The 13752-nt window shown below is 39.2% G+C and overlaps 1 protein-coding gene across 1 annotated transcript in view; it reads right to left on the bottom strand.

Moving 5' to 3' along the window:
* SLC9A2 (solute carrier family 9 member A2) overlaps positions 1-13752 on the bottom strand; it is a 33533-nt gene continuing 19781 nt past the window's right edge. The window contains exons 5-12 of the mRNA XM_032201451.1: positions 12451-12653; positions 10618-10707; positions 9131-9201; positions 7473-7634; positions 6745-6841; positions 5406-5537; positions 3417-3510; positions 1-1619 (exon numbers count right to left, since the gene is read on the bottom strand). Of these exons, the coding sequence (XP_032057342.1) occupies positions 1249-1619; positions 3417-3510; positions 5406-5537; positions 6745-6841; positions 7473-7634; positions 9131-9201; positions 10618-10707; positions 12451-12653 (1220 nt within the window). The 3' untranslated portion in view covers positions 1-1248. The remainder of the gene's footprint in view (positions 1620-3416; positions 3511-5405; positions 5538-6744; positions 6842-7472; positions 7635-9130; positions 9202-10617; positions 10708-12450; positions 12654-13752) is intronic.

Below are 13752 nucleotides of genomic sequence, written 5' to 3'. Positions count from 1 at the left end.
TTCCTGAGAGCTATTAAGTATCATTTATTTTAATGCACCCTCCCTTCTCATATGCACTCAGATGACAGCCATTTACGCTAGGGTGAAGAAAGTCTGCATTTCTTATGGGTTTTAGTAAGGTGCACAGTGACTGCAAGTGATTCCAGAGCTCTGTGGTGCTACTTTGACTGTACAAACAAATCAGGAGGAACATTTGTGTTCCTTGGAGTGCATAGCCCAAAGAAAAGATGATCCTTCCCCCTTATAAATGAAGAAACAGTAAAACAAGTTGACCAGGTTCACAAGCATGAGTGAAGGAGCTTTCTTGAACCTCAGTGGTCCCAAAACTCAAACAGGGCACTGCTGGCTTCATCTATGTGCAGTGCTCTACAACTATTCTACTGCTGTGTTTGCACTGCCATGGAAAAGCTAAGGTGCAAAAAGCAATTTTGAACAGTAACATTTTTTATCTACTTGAAGTCTCTTTTTAGGGCTTCTGGTGTCCTTTTAAGTGCTCTAGTCTTGTTGACATTAGTCAGAATCAAGGTTCAGATTTCAGTGAGAATTCAGATTTCCCTTGGCGATTCGCAGTACCATTCAAAGGCTACATATTGTCAAAATTAAAAAAGTAAAAATTCAAGCTATTCAGGTCTTGTCTCTGTTGCAGCTTCTCTCTATAAACTGTGCAATTCTGCTCCAACAGTTTACTCCTTCTCTTCTTCCTGTTTGCACATCACAGCTCTTGCAACAAACTGGGTTCCAGGAATATGCTTATTCTTCTTATGAAGTCTATATGATAGGTGCATTGTGCAATTTTCAGTGTTACTCATATTAAAGCTCTGGTTAAAACAAATATTATTTGATCATAAATAAAACCTGAAATGATATAGGTTTTTGTAAAGAACCCCTTCATCACTGGACTTTCATGATTTTCTATGGATATCTGGGTATTGAACTTGCATGACTTGGTTCCACAGGAGATGATGTGATAAGGCACGTTTCCATCCTATCTTAATAGTGGATTTAATGTAATTAAAGCATTGCCATAAGTTATTTAAAAAGAGATATTTTTTTAATGTCCTCAGTTTTGCAATTGCTCCAGTATTCCTTTCACTTAGTTAATGGCATTGGCTTTGTCCAAATGGAAATGCTTAGATCCACATTAAGGTTTGTTTTCTCTTTAATGGATCCCACTGTCTGATCAGATAGTTTAGAATCTTAACTTGATATGCCCACTGCTTATTACCGATAGTTCAGTTTCTGCTGTATTCAATACGGCTGGTTCTCAGGCTTATTTCTCTGTCTTTCCCCTTGTGACGCTTGCCTAACCAATCGTGGTGGTGGTATAGGTCTTGCTGACCCATGGTCTGCAGTCAAATCTTCCCTGCTCAAAGTGCCAAATCTTGGTCTCGTCAGCAGTGGCTGCCTGAACCCAATGGACGGCTGAGGCAGACTGCCTGGCTCCTGCTGCTCTCCTCGTCCGTTCTGGCTCCCATCGACTTCATTCTTCCACTCCATCCTTAACTCAGACGGTGGCCGCTGCTGCCTCAGTCTCTGTTCTCTTAAGATTTTCCCTGCTCTGGGTCTTAAATTGAGCACCGTGGTAGTGGCATCCATTTCAGAGTCACTGCTGTCACCCACTGTTGATTGAAAACAAAATTAAAATTTGACAGAGAAACGAGATACTCTCATCCTCACATCCCGTAAGAGGCATTTCCAGGGCACTGCACTTATAGGCACTCTAGAAACTTGACTTTGGAAAAGTAGCATCAGTGTTCCACCAAGCAAAGGGCAATGACCAGCTGGGAGGAAACATCCCATCCTTATTACACCTAAGATAAGATATCAAAGAAAAATACAGGGCAAATCTCACAGCTTGCAAGTGCCACAAACTCCTTCATCTCCTCACAGTAAGGTAGAAAATGGCCAAGCTGGAAAGCTGGCGTAACCATTCAGGGAATACTCTTAAATGATAACTATCAGGTAAACTCAGCTGGAAACATTTTGGGTGTGTGCATGTGCAATATATTTTCCCCCGCAGACTATTTTTTTAATTAATGAACATCTTCATCAAAACTTGCACACTTCAGTCATTTGGTAATCATTTTAACAATCGTTTATGAATGACTCAGATTTGTTCTTAGGCTCACGTCAGATATAGTGTTTTAAATGAATCAAAGCAAAGATTTGCATATTGTGCAACTGTCATAAGAGCAACTTCCATTAGTAACCTACATGTTATTTCTTTTAAATAGGTGAGGAAGAGGTCAACAGAATATATCACTATATAATTGTCCATTCACCCAGATAATTTTATATCAAGGAAGGTCTTCATCATACTGTGTTTTTAGGCTTTTCTTCTCCTAAATATGTCATATGATATATATTTTTGACAATTGAATAATCTGGAGGCATTTTTCCTCTTTAATATCTAATTCTAGGTGACAGTAGGTGACCTCTGTAGACATAACTATAGAATAAAATGCATCCTACATTCAGGAGAGCAAAGATGTAATTAACAGCAGACAAAGACATGGTCTATTGTTAAATTAATTTGGAAGAGGGGGAGTCTAATTGGGCTGGGATGTTGTCAGGACATTTTAGTGAATGTGCAGAGATTTAAACTTCTCAACAAAAGATCTAGATGGTTGCTTGGCATGAAAGGGAATGTTCCTGAGCATGATATAGGCATTGTAATGAAATTAGTAGCAAATAAAAGTAACGTATAGAGTTGGCAAAGTTTTCACATCAAACTGTTGTCTTCCTCCAGATTTTTTTTCATTTTTTTAAATTTTTTTTTTTAGAAACCAAGAACTCCAAAATGAATCACTTGTGAGTTTAGGCATAAAAATAAATAAATAAACATTTAATGCGTAAACCACAGACTTTTGAGATGTTCTTCATGAGATTTATAAATCAGACATCATGTCCTCATTTTCCTTGCTGGTTTGGTTGTCAAGGCACTGTCATCTGCTCTGACCCCAGTAAGAAAAGAAACCACACAGGGTCGCAGCCCAAGAGGGAGATCTGGGTATTATTGAATAAAGATGTGGAGAATAAGCAATGAACAGAGTTTCTGGTGCAAGTGTCTCAGGCTACTGCTTGCTCACATGAGGAGATGTGCTGTGAGGACCATGCTGCTACAGCATTTGAACTGAGAAAGCCCCACAAGATTGTTTATTGGGGCATTTCTCTGCACTAAAATGCCTGCTTTAGAACCCATCATTTTTAATGCTCCAAGACCCCTGCTAAATATCCAGCACCTACAAATATTCTGTGAAGGCATTAACTCTAGAATGAGAGCACTGCACATGAAGTAGTTAAAATTTATTTCAGTATTAACATACTGACTTCTTTACATTGTCCCTGGAAGAGCTTTCCTTTTATGTAGGCAAGATGAGTGCAGCACAGTAAGAGAGCAGAAAATTTTCCATTACCTCTGGAAGATGTTTTATTTCTTACACGTAGTTTCTCTGGGAGTTTAGTGTTTTTAGGAAGTGAAAGAAATCTTTTTGTATTTGCAGCAGCAGCCTGTTCAAAGAAATAAGTGAAATGTTAAGTTACAGCAAAAGGAAGTACCTCCATAGTGTATGTTAAGATAAACAACCGAGGCTTGAACAGACTTAGGTAGCTAAAGGGCTAGAGAGTAGTTTGGGATTAGCTAATACGTGATCTTTTACTACACACTCAATTAACACTTACTTCTGGTTGAGGTCTGTGCTAAGGTAAGGACTGGGTATTCTCAAGCAGCTTAATCAAAGCAGAGCCTAGTGCTATGCCCTCTGAGATCAGAGTTAAATATATGCTCTCTGACCTCAACCTTACCTGTACACATTTTCCAGAGGAAGGCAAAGCGTCATTTTATGCAATTTCAGTCTGGAACCTTATTAGTCAGCTACAAAAATTAGCTTGAGACTGAAGCTTGGGCACCAGAAGTAATCTGTATTCTGATCCTGCAAACACCTTATACATATAAATGACTTTTATAGTTGACTAGTCACACTAGTTGACGAGGAAGTTAGGCACCAGTGTGACCATTTACCAGTGCAGGGCATAAAAGCCTTGTTTTCCCAAGACTAAGCTCTAAAGTCCCTGGGTGCAGAGCACACCTCTGGCGTGCTCTGGTGAACACTTCCTGGAACATACGAGGTACTTTCCAAGACAGGGTGATTTTTAAAAAGTCAGAGATTTCTCAAGGGTATCCTTTCTCTCATTTGTATATGAAGATCTGTTTAAAACCTTTATGATCTACCAGCTCTCCCCTGCCTGCACCACCATCACTGCATACGCAAAGGGAGTGTGTAAGGAAAATCTACTTTCCATGAGACATTTTTCATCTTTCGATATTTTTGTGCTTCTCAGGACCACTTCTGTAGTCTGGCCACGTGCACCAGGCACGAACCTACAGATAACACTTCCTTGTGTAGTGTATTTATTCAAGGATTATTTTTTTAAAAATAACAGTCTGTGCATTTTAAAAAGTTGTCAGACACCATCTTTCTCTCTGCCCCCAAAAATGACTCAGTCCTGCTAAGTGTCTCCAGTATTCCTTCTAAAAAATCAACATATGTTACTGTGGTTGAGAACAACAACACAAAGATCATTCAGAAACAGACTTATCGCCACTCATGCCACAGGTCACCAAGGTAATGATCACAAATGGGATGCAGTACTTATTGTAGACATCATTATCAGCAGCCTCAGTAGCTGAAGGACATATACATGTATATCAATGAAGTCGCTAAGTGTTCTTGTAACATGAAAATACATGTTTATAGGGTGGTTAATTTCCCTCAAAGCTAAAATGGACGTATCAGCTTCTCTATTGTTGCTCTGTTTGGAAGGTCTGAAGTTTACATTGATGGCATAAAAAGATTGCTTCAGAATCAAATGTCAACACAACATGTCATTTCTTGCAGATAGAGGGGTTTTTCCTATCCTGTGTCAAAACCTGAAGTCCTGACCACTTTTTAAGAATCCTAAGGAAATGATGACAGTTTTCAAATTGAGTGCTCACCCTGTCAAACTTGACCAAAAGTTCTCCTCTTTCCCATATTTTGGAGCATACTGTAAGTAGTTTGACTGTCTCAAAGTCATTTTCTACCTTAACCATCCACTCTTCATCAAAATACTGACAGAATTCTGATCATGACACACAAGTACACTGTGTATGGAACCTGCTCAGCTCCTCTGAGATAAAATCATAGCAGCACATCCCACTCTTAAATTCCACAGTATTGAAGGTTTTCTGAAGGGGTCAATGCAAACTAAGGGCCCCAAGTGTACAACTGAGGGTGTAAGTGTGACATTATATGTGCTGTTGTCTTTCAGATTTGGGATTTATTTCTTCTGCATTTCAGATTTTGTTCTGCATGGCATTCAGCTACTGAGAGCTGTTTTCTATAAATCAACTAAAATGCAAGTACCGGTCTTTCTCTTGACAGGCTGTTAGTTTTCCTTAGGCTCTCTCTAAGGCTGTGCCGGCGACGGATCAGAATTTCTTTGGCCTGCTTCTCATTTGCATCTGCAGCCAGGCTATGTCGGTTATATGACATTGTCTGAAACAGAAAAGCAGTGATTACATTCTGAAAAGAACAATGTCAAATGTTGAGCTGTATGAACAATACAAAATAGGATTTTTGCTTTAATATTTTAATAACCACCATAAATCCTTGCAAACAAAATCATATTAAAGATGATTAAGAACAAGAATACTAATTATGCTGGCATTTTTTTTTAGTCAGAGGCTTCGTAAGCAGCTGCTTGTTTTTTAAGCCTGCTGATATTTGTAATGAAACAGAAATTGCAGAAAGCTGACTTAATACAGTGTTTACCCCCATGTTGTACTAGCTCAGTCAATGTCAATGGAGGATGCACATTTGAAAGTGATAAGATGAATCACCTAGAGGGAAGTCATTTTTACCTCCAGCAAGTTGAAGCAAGCTCCAGTTTTGAATGTTTTCCAAGGGCGCAGACATTCAAACTACTTAGCCACAGGAGGGTAAATGTGAAATGTCCTTTTGCTTTTATTTCACTGTTTTTCCAGCTCATCACCTCTGCTCTTAATACAAACAACTTCACAACTGGAGGCAAATGGGAAATCTAATCCCATATCATGAAGTGACCATAATACTTATAGAAGTGGGGCAAGGTTGGATTGAATTTGCACCTATTATCCTTTCTAAGTAATGGAAGTATATTGCAGGTAATATGAGAAAAACATTAAGTTTCATCAATAGTATAAGATCAAGTAAGCAATTTGCATGAAGGATCACAAATATGTTGCTCTACATATGACAGCAGATTTGTAGACAAGAGAAGTAAATAACAGGATTAATTATTATGCTGCAGTAAAGCAGATGCTGTGCTGGCCCAAAGATGTCATAGAACCATAGAATATCCCAAGCTGGAAGGGACCCACAAGGAGTCCAGGTCCTGGCTCCACACAGCACAACCTGAATCAGACCCTATGTCTGAGAGCAGTGTCCAAACACTGCCTGAACTGCAGCAGGCTTGGTGCTGTGATCACTGCCCTGAGGAGCCTCCTTTATGGCACAACAAAGCTTCAGGAGCAAACCCTGCTCAAAGGTGAACCCAAGACCCAGAGGTCCAAATTCACCACACTACAGTCCTCTAATATTTAATTAGCACCTGAGCTGACAGTACCGTAAATGGAGTGAAAAAAAGGAAGACTGAAAAAGCAGAAAACTAATAAGTATATTCAAAAAGTAGTGGGTATTTAGGTATGAAAAGCTTTATTCTTACTCGATGTCGTATTTGGTAGAGATTCTTTGTTAGAATTTCCCGCATGTTTTCCATTTCAGCGGGAGACAATGGCTTTATTTTTCCTTCATGATATTCACTGTGGCAGAATAAAAATAATTAATTGAATAAATAAAGAAATGAAACAAAACAAACAGGAAAATACATGAAAGAGAGAGAGGGGGAAAGAATATTTATTTTTATGATTGGAAATTACATTTGAACTGTTTTCTTTGCTAGAGTTGGAAACAGCATTTTAAAACAACTGAGGAAGAGGTAAAAATGTACCAGGTAAGAATGAAACCTTGATCTCATTTGAGTCAGGTGCTAAGGCTCAAAACCCACTCTCCAGAACTTGGTATTGCTTTCACTAAATTGTAAATTTGACTAAGACACTTTTCAAAATGTCCCTCAGGCTTCCCTTGTAGTTCCTTGTAGCAGATGTGCAGGCACTGGTTTAAATCCAGCTCAGTACTATGCAGCAAATCAATGTTCCCTGTGAGCTGCATGCAGCTGCCCTTGTAAAACTACACGCTCCGGAAGATTGAGGCTTACTGAGTGCTTTTTATGTGAGCTGCAAGTGAAACGCTCCGGTTTCATGTCTGCTTACTGTTCATGTGATGTTAGGACACAAAGTGCCCTAAGTTAAAATGATTATCTTGCCTATGGACTGTGAAATACATTACACAACCCCACCACAATGTTCAGCCACACTGGCCTAGCTGGCTTACCTGAGAGACACTGACGATGGGACTTTGCTGATCATTCCACTCTCTGCCATCTCGATGGCATGCTTTATTTCCAGCTTCTTGTACAAAGAAACAATGCTGGATTTGGGCTGGTTCTCCCGGATGAGAAGTCTTCGCAGGTATTTATTGTCAAACTTTTTAAACCTGTATGAGAGGCAAACCAATCCAACTACTTAATTTCAACAATGCATAGCTGAGGAAAGCTGCTATACTGTAGCTAAAGTGATTGTGAAGGAGTTTATTCCCTTGGAGTATGTGTATATTAAGAACTTAGGGCTGGATAACACTTAATCAAGGGTCAAGTTCATCCTTGTTTCAGATAGTCTTAACCTATGTTTTGGTTCATCTGTTAAAGCACATGGTCCCTGGCAGCAACATTTAACTTTTAGGTACTACGTGTTATTGGACATTATTGTTTCTAATTCTTCGTTTTCACTGAGACAAAGGGAACATTAAATATTTACTGTAATAACAACTAAAAAGTCTACATTTGCACCCACTGCTTTTTCCTTTGAAATTTTAGCTTGCTCTTATAAAACTTCAGAAGTTCTCCTTTTCTCTAAAGCAACCACAACTCTCTTGGATGTTTAGTGAAAAAACATTGATTAGAGCCAGGGTAACTTTGTTTGTCAGAAAATATTCTGCCCTCCAGTCATTCTGAAATTATTCTTGAATTTCAGTCAGAAGTGTTTCTGAAGGTCAGAAAGAGGTGGGACTCTCCTTTGCTCCATAATCTGTTGGTTAAAGATCTCACACAGACTGGAGGAGAACCAGGCTAAGTAAAAAAGAATTGTACCCATGTTATCCATCTGTCAGGAACACATCCTCTGTCATGCCCTCTAATCATTTGGAGAGGGATCTTCTCAGCCTCTCCTGCTGATGCTCTTTCCTCTGTACAAAACACTTAAATTCTTATTGGAGCAGTGACTGGAAGGTGGGTGAGCAATGCCCATGCTTTGGGGTTGAAGGATTTGGGTGAAAAAGAATGTACTTCTGCAAAAATGGGGTTAGATCCAAACAAATGATGATGATGATGATTCAGCAGCTAAACTGAACACATGAATAATTCAGGTATAGCCAGTGGTAATCTTCTTAACTGACACTAAGTCCTAAATAATACCATCAGGAACTGTGGAACTGCCTGCCATTAAGATCTCTCATGCACCTCATGCCAGTCAGTGCCTTGATCTTCCTAGAGGAAGTCCCAGAACTTTTGTTTGTTTCTCATCAACTAGGGAACTAACCCCGCACTTAACACCACAGAGGCATACAATTTGCAGCAGCATCCTGAGCAGGAAAGCCAGCTTGGGATGAAAAGCTCAGCAGACATACAGGAAATGCTCTGAAACTGTCAGAAATAGGGAGATTACACTCATCCTCAGAAGGTAGAATACTTTACCCTGGGATCAGAGGGCTATACTTTTTCCCAGCTGGAGATTTTGTCCTGTTTGCTTGTGGTTTAGTTAAAAAGACATTGTTTTTCTGCCTTCTCTTTGTAACCCACACGTTCTAAAAACAACCACCCGCTTTCAAGAATAAAATGCCGAAAATGAAATCTGATGCCCAACAGCCTCTATTTGTTGCTGCGGAGCCAGTTTAGTTTCCCATGTATAACAAAGAGTTTTAAATGCCATTCTTACTTATCTCTCCAAAAATTGTGACCCCAGTGTCCACACACATCTTCAATTCCCGTCTTCACATGATCAAAGAACTAAAGGGGAAATGTTGGATCATTACACAAACTTACAGACATAATTTGGTTTGCTCTTAGATATTATGCTTCAACTTCAAAACAGAAAAGCCTGGTCAGAATTCAGGACAATGCTTGAATTTAACAAAATGCAACTAAATAATGTTAACTAAATTCAGTCTAAACAAACAAGTGCAGGCTTGGCTTATGGATATTGAAAGGAGTCTGTCCTTGCCTCCATTCAAATGCCACGGAGGGCAGCATGATCTCAGAGCTGGATTCTGTTCTTCTCCCTGGGAGCTCCATCAGCTCACAGCCCCAGAAGAATTAAAGTCAGCTGCCAATCTCCACGTCAATCTTGCTGATCTGCTATCTAAATCTGGAGGTAATTTGTTTTTCCTATATTTTCAGTTCTTTTATGTTCCGTAACCAGTTGGGGCTATGCCTGTGCCTTCTTCAGGGACTTCCCCAGGCTTGACAGTGAGCCAGGTATGACTTTGTGGAGGAGACAGGCTGAAAGGGCAGGAGATCCCCATACCAGCACTTGCCCTTCTGGATACACAGGATAGAGCAGCAAGAGCCAGCATCAGCTCCTGAGCTCCTATTTCAGAGGACTATGGTCCAACATCACCTCAAAACATCCTGAGCCCCCAGTATTAGAACCATGCTCTTCCTTACTCTATTACCAATTACAAAAGGATGAGCCAGTCCATCTAAGATTTCACTGGATCCCCAGAGGTGGCTCACAAACAGTTGTGCTCTTGATTCAAGTACCATAGCAGGGGGTCTCTAAAATTCAGAGGGAAATCCTGATAGTTTTGTGCAAAAAGTAAGTTCTAGAAGTACTAGATGTCTAGATTTGGTTCTTTACTGAATGTCACCCTTATTATTCCTCAATTTGGAATTTAAAACCACCTACCGCAGGTATGCTGTAAGTAGAAATACATTCAAGAACATGCACAGCTAATGAGCCACAATAATTAGACATACACATACCAAATACAAATCCACTGAGAGGTTGGTGATGTGAGAGTTAGGGAAGTTTAAATGTGTCTTTAGAAGGAGTTTACATATGTTTAATTAGACTAACTCAAACACAATGTAATGTAATTAAATTGCCGAAGGTTTCTAATGTAGTCAAGTTCTAAAATAACACATGTCCTAAGAGAAACAAATCACAAGAAGATAACTTACTTCAACAAGTAACAAAACAAGGTGAAGATTCCCAAATAATGATACATAACTATGATAATTTTGATAATGATAAAAATTTAAATATAAGCTTTACAGTTGTTGTGCTTAGAACAGCCATAGAAAAGAAATCTTAAAGAGTGCATTTATCTCTGTAGTACTGTATGTTAAATCTCTCATTTTGAAAGTCATTAGGAATTTTATCTATATGAAGGTTTCATCTGTAACACGAAAGGTGCAACATACCCTGTTATAAATTTCTTCACTGACAGCAGGCTGCTTTTTATTTGACCTTTTGACATCAAGAAACTCCACCAGTGGACGAATTGTTATTCCCTGTAAAGAAAAAAGAAAATATTTCTGTGTTTTTCCATAAAAATAAAAGAAAAACAAAACCTTTTGGTCTTTTGCATCTCTGTCAGAGCAGTGAAAATGGCTGTGGATAACTTTTTTAACTCCAAAAATTTTCTTACTTCAGGTACTCAAATATGTCTCAACAGTAGCACTAAAATTGTTATTGAATGGCTTTAGACCAGACCCATGACACCAAGATTTTTGTTAAATATGTATCCATGGTATACTACTCTCAAAGAAAGAACAAATGCTTTGGCTGCCCCTAAATGATATTTTGAACCATTATTTGTGGAAGAATTTACATCATGGTTTATTTGTATAGGCACACTGACACAGGAGAGAGAAATGAATCTAATGGTGTTGAGATCAGCCTCTACTATCCCAGACAACCATGTCATGTATTTCTATTCATAAATGAATCAAGCTTTATCTCAAAAGTAGTTAGGTTTCTTTGCCCCATTGCTCATACTGGAACACTCCTCCTGAACCTCATTGTTCTGATAATTAGAAAGCTGCTTCTTAATTACATCATGGTCACTTTGTACCACTTTGTTCTTGTGCCAACATTGTCTTTTTGGCTTGAACAGTGTTCCTCCTTCTCTGGTGTTCACTCCCTGATATAAACAGTAATTACATTCCCTCTTCTCCTTCATTTTGCTGAGGCCAAGACATTCTGGTCTCCTTTCACACAACAGGCTTACCAGTCCCATGATCAGTCTAGAACATTACTTTGTTTTCTCCTGGAAATACCTGTCTCAGTATGTCTTGACATCACATTTGCCTTTCTTCTGTCCGTATTGCATTGGTGGCTTAAACTCCACACCATTATCAATTAGTATACCTGTGTCTTTTTCCCTATTTTTTTTTTTTTTCAGAATGAAAGGTCCCCATTTCATAAGAGAAATCCCTAGTAAGAAAGTCATTGCACAAACACATTTGTACTTACTACTGTTAAATTTCGTTATATTTCTATCATATTGGTCCTATCTGTTCTCCTTTTCCTAGCTGCTTCCCCATTAAGTTGTCACCTTCTGAAGTCTGTCATCAAAAACCATCAGCACCAAAAAGTTCCTCTGTCAATAACAAGAATATTAAACAAAACCATCCCCAGGAACCATCCTTTGAGGAATTCTATCTCATCAGCCTCATCTGTCCAGGATGGTCAAACCCGGGAGCAGGTACCTAAAGAGGCTGGGGTATCTCCATCCATGCAGATATGCAGAACCCAACTGGCCATCACCCTGAGCAACCTGATTGAGCTCTTGCAGGTGGCCCTATTGTGGGCATGGGGCTGGACTAGAGTCCCTCTGAGGACTCTGAGGACTCCAGCCCCATGCGTCTATTCCCTATTTAGGAGAAATTTCTAGCTCCTTCCTCATTCACTTTATAATCATTCAAAGACCAGTCTAAACCTCAGTTTAATTAACCGTTAGGCTAACAATCTCCTGTGTAGCAGCTCACTCCCTTCCCCCGCCTCCAACCTCATAGGGTTTTAAATGCTTAATGCTACTTACATGTTCGCATAAGTACTTAATATCTGGCATACTTTTGCTACCTGTCTGCTGACTGCATAGCATTTTTTTTTGTAAGTATGACCATGGAACATACAGAAGTATGTTCCTTCAAGTATGTTCCTTCCAGTAATTTAAGACACCTGTTTTTCTACCCACTTCTTATTTACAACATGTTTGAGAAAGAAAAGGTCCAGAAGAGGAAAGGGGTTACCTGAATGAAAACAGTAAAGAATATCACCACGATAACGGCAGTGATGAACAACTTCTTCCTGGGGAACACAGTAGAAGGAAGCAGAAACACAAGTGAAAAACAAATAGCTCCTCGGAGGCCTCCATAGGCAATAATAAATTGGTCCTTAAAAGTGAGAGGAATTGTCCGGAACACATTAATGATCTGAGTCAGAACAAAAACACCTGAAGAAAAAACAAAATGGAAATACAAAAACAAAAACAAAAAGAGAGAGAGAGAGAGAGAGAGAAAGGAGAAATTAAAATTGCATGGAAATCCCCCACAATACTAATATTTGTTTTGAAACACCTTTATGTGCTTCTTCTTTACTTATTATGGAAAAAATGAAATGTTATATAGCAGCTTTAAAACACCACAGAAGAAAAAAATTAAATTTCCAAGAAGCAGTCTTAAACATGTCCATCTCAGGTCAGCTGGATTTAGGACCTGAAGCGCCTAACTGAGAGCCATGAGACAGCCACTATGCCCTTCCAAAGCAGCAACTATTCTTGTGTCAGTATAGACTGAAACACCTAAATTACATTTTTAAATGGGATTTAAAGTGCTTTTCAACACATTGTGTTGTCAAATCTGTGCTTTGAATTCTGCAAAATCTTAGTCAGTCTCTTAATTTTACTTGCACAGACAGAAAGGATGGAGGACTAGGGATGGAACAAGAAGATATCAGTAAATGGGGGTGTACCAAAGGCACAGGCTCCAGACATGGGGCAGGCTGGAGTAAAGGCATAAAGGCAAGTGAAGGGAGCAAGCCTATGGCCCTGAGCTGAGGGGCAGTCAGGCTGGTTTTCAGTATAAGGTATTAATTGTGGGGTTACATGTGGTGGAGGAAAAATAGTACATATCTGTGCAGTGAAGGGAGACTTGGGAGCTAGAAGCAGGAGTGAGGAGGCAGTCCAGAACATGAGCTGCTTGTATGCACAGATGGGCCAAAGTATTACACAGCAAACTGAGATTGAAGACCTATGAACCTGACATCTACTTTGGTATCAAGATAAACGAAAAAGAGCTAATATTGCAAACACAGCAGGGTCAAGCACTTTCCTCACATCATATGCCTGAACAACACTACAAATATAGCATTTCTTGTTTTGATGCTATTAATGTCAATGATGGGGAAAAACACAAGCTTAGTAAGAATTAAAACAAAAACAAAATCTTTTTATTGTTGCAGAACTGATCGTCCTTTTAAGTAAAAATGGTTTATTTGTAAATAAATGTGTAATTAGATATATGTACTCTGATTACCATGCCTACTGCATCTGC

This window comes from Aythya fuligula, chromosome 1 (genome assembly GCF_009819795.1).
Source record: "Aythya fuligula isolate bAytFul2 chromosome 1, bAytFul2.pri, whole genome shotgun sequence".
NCBI classification, from domain to species: Eukaryota; Metazoa; Chordata; class Aves; order Anseriformes; family Anatidae; genus Aythya; species Aythya fuligula.
The sequence above is the reverse complement of the archived record's forward strand: the minus strand, read 5'-3'. Positions and strand labels throughout refer to the sequence as shown.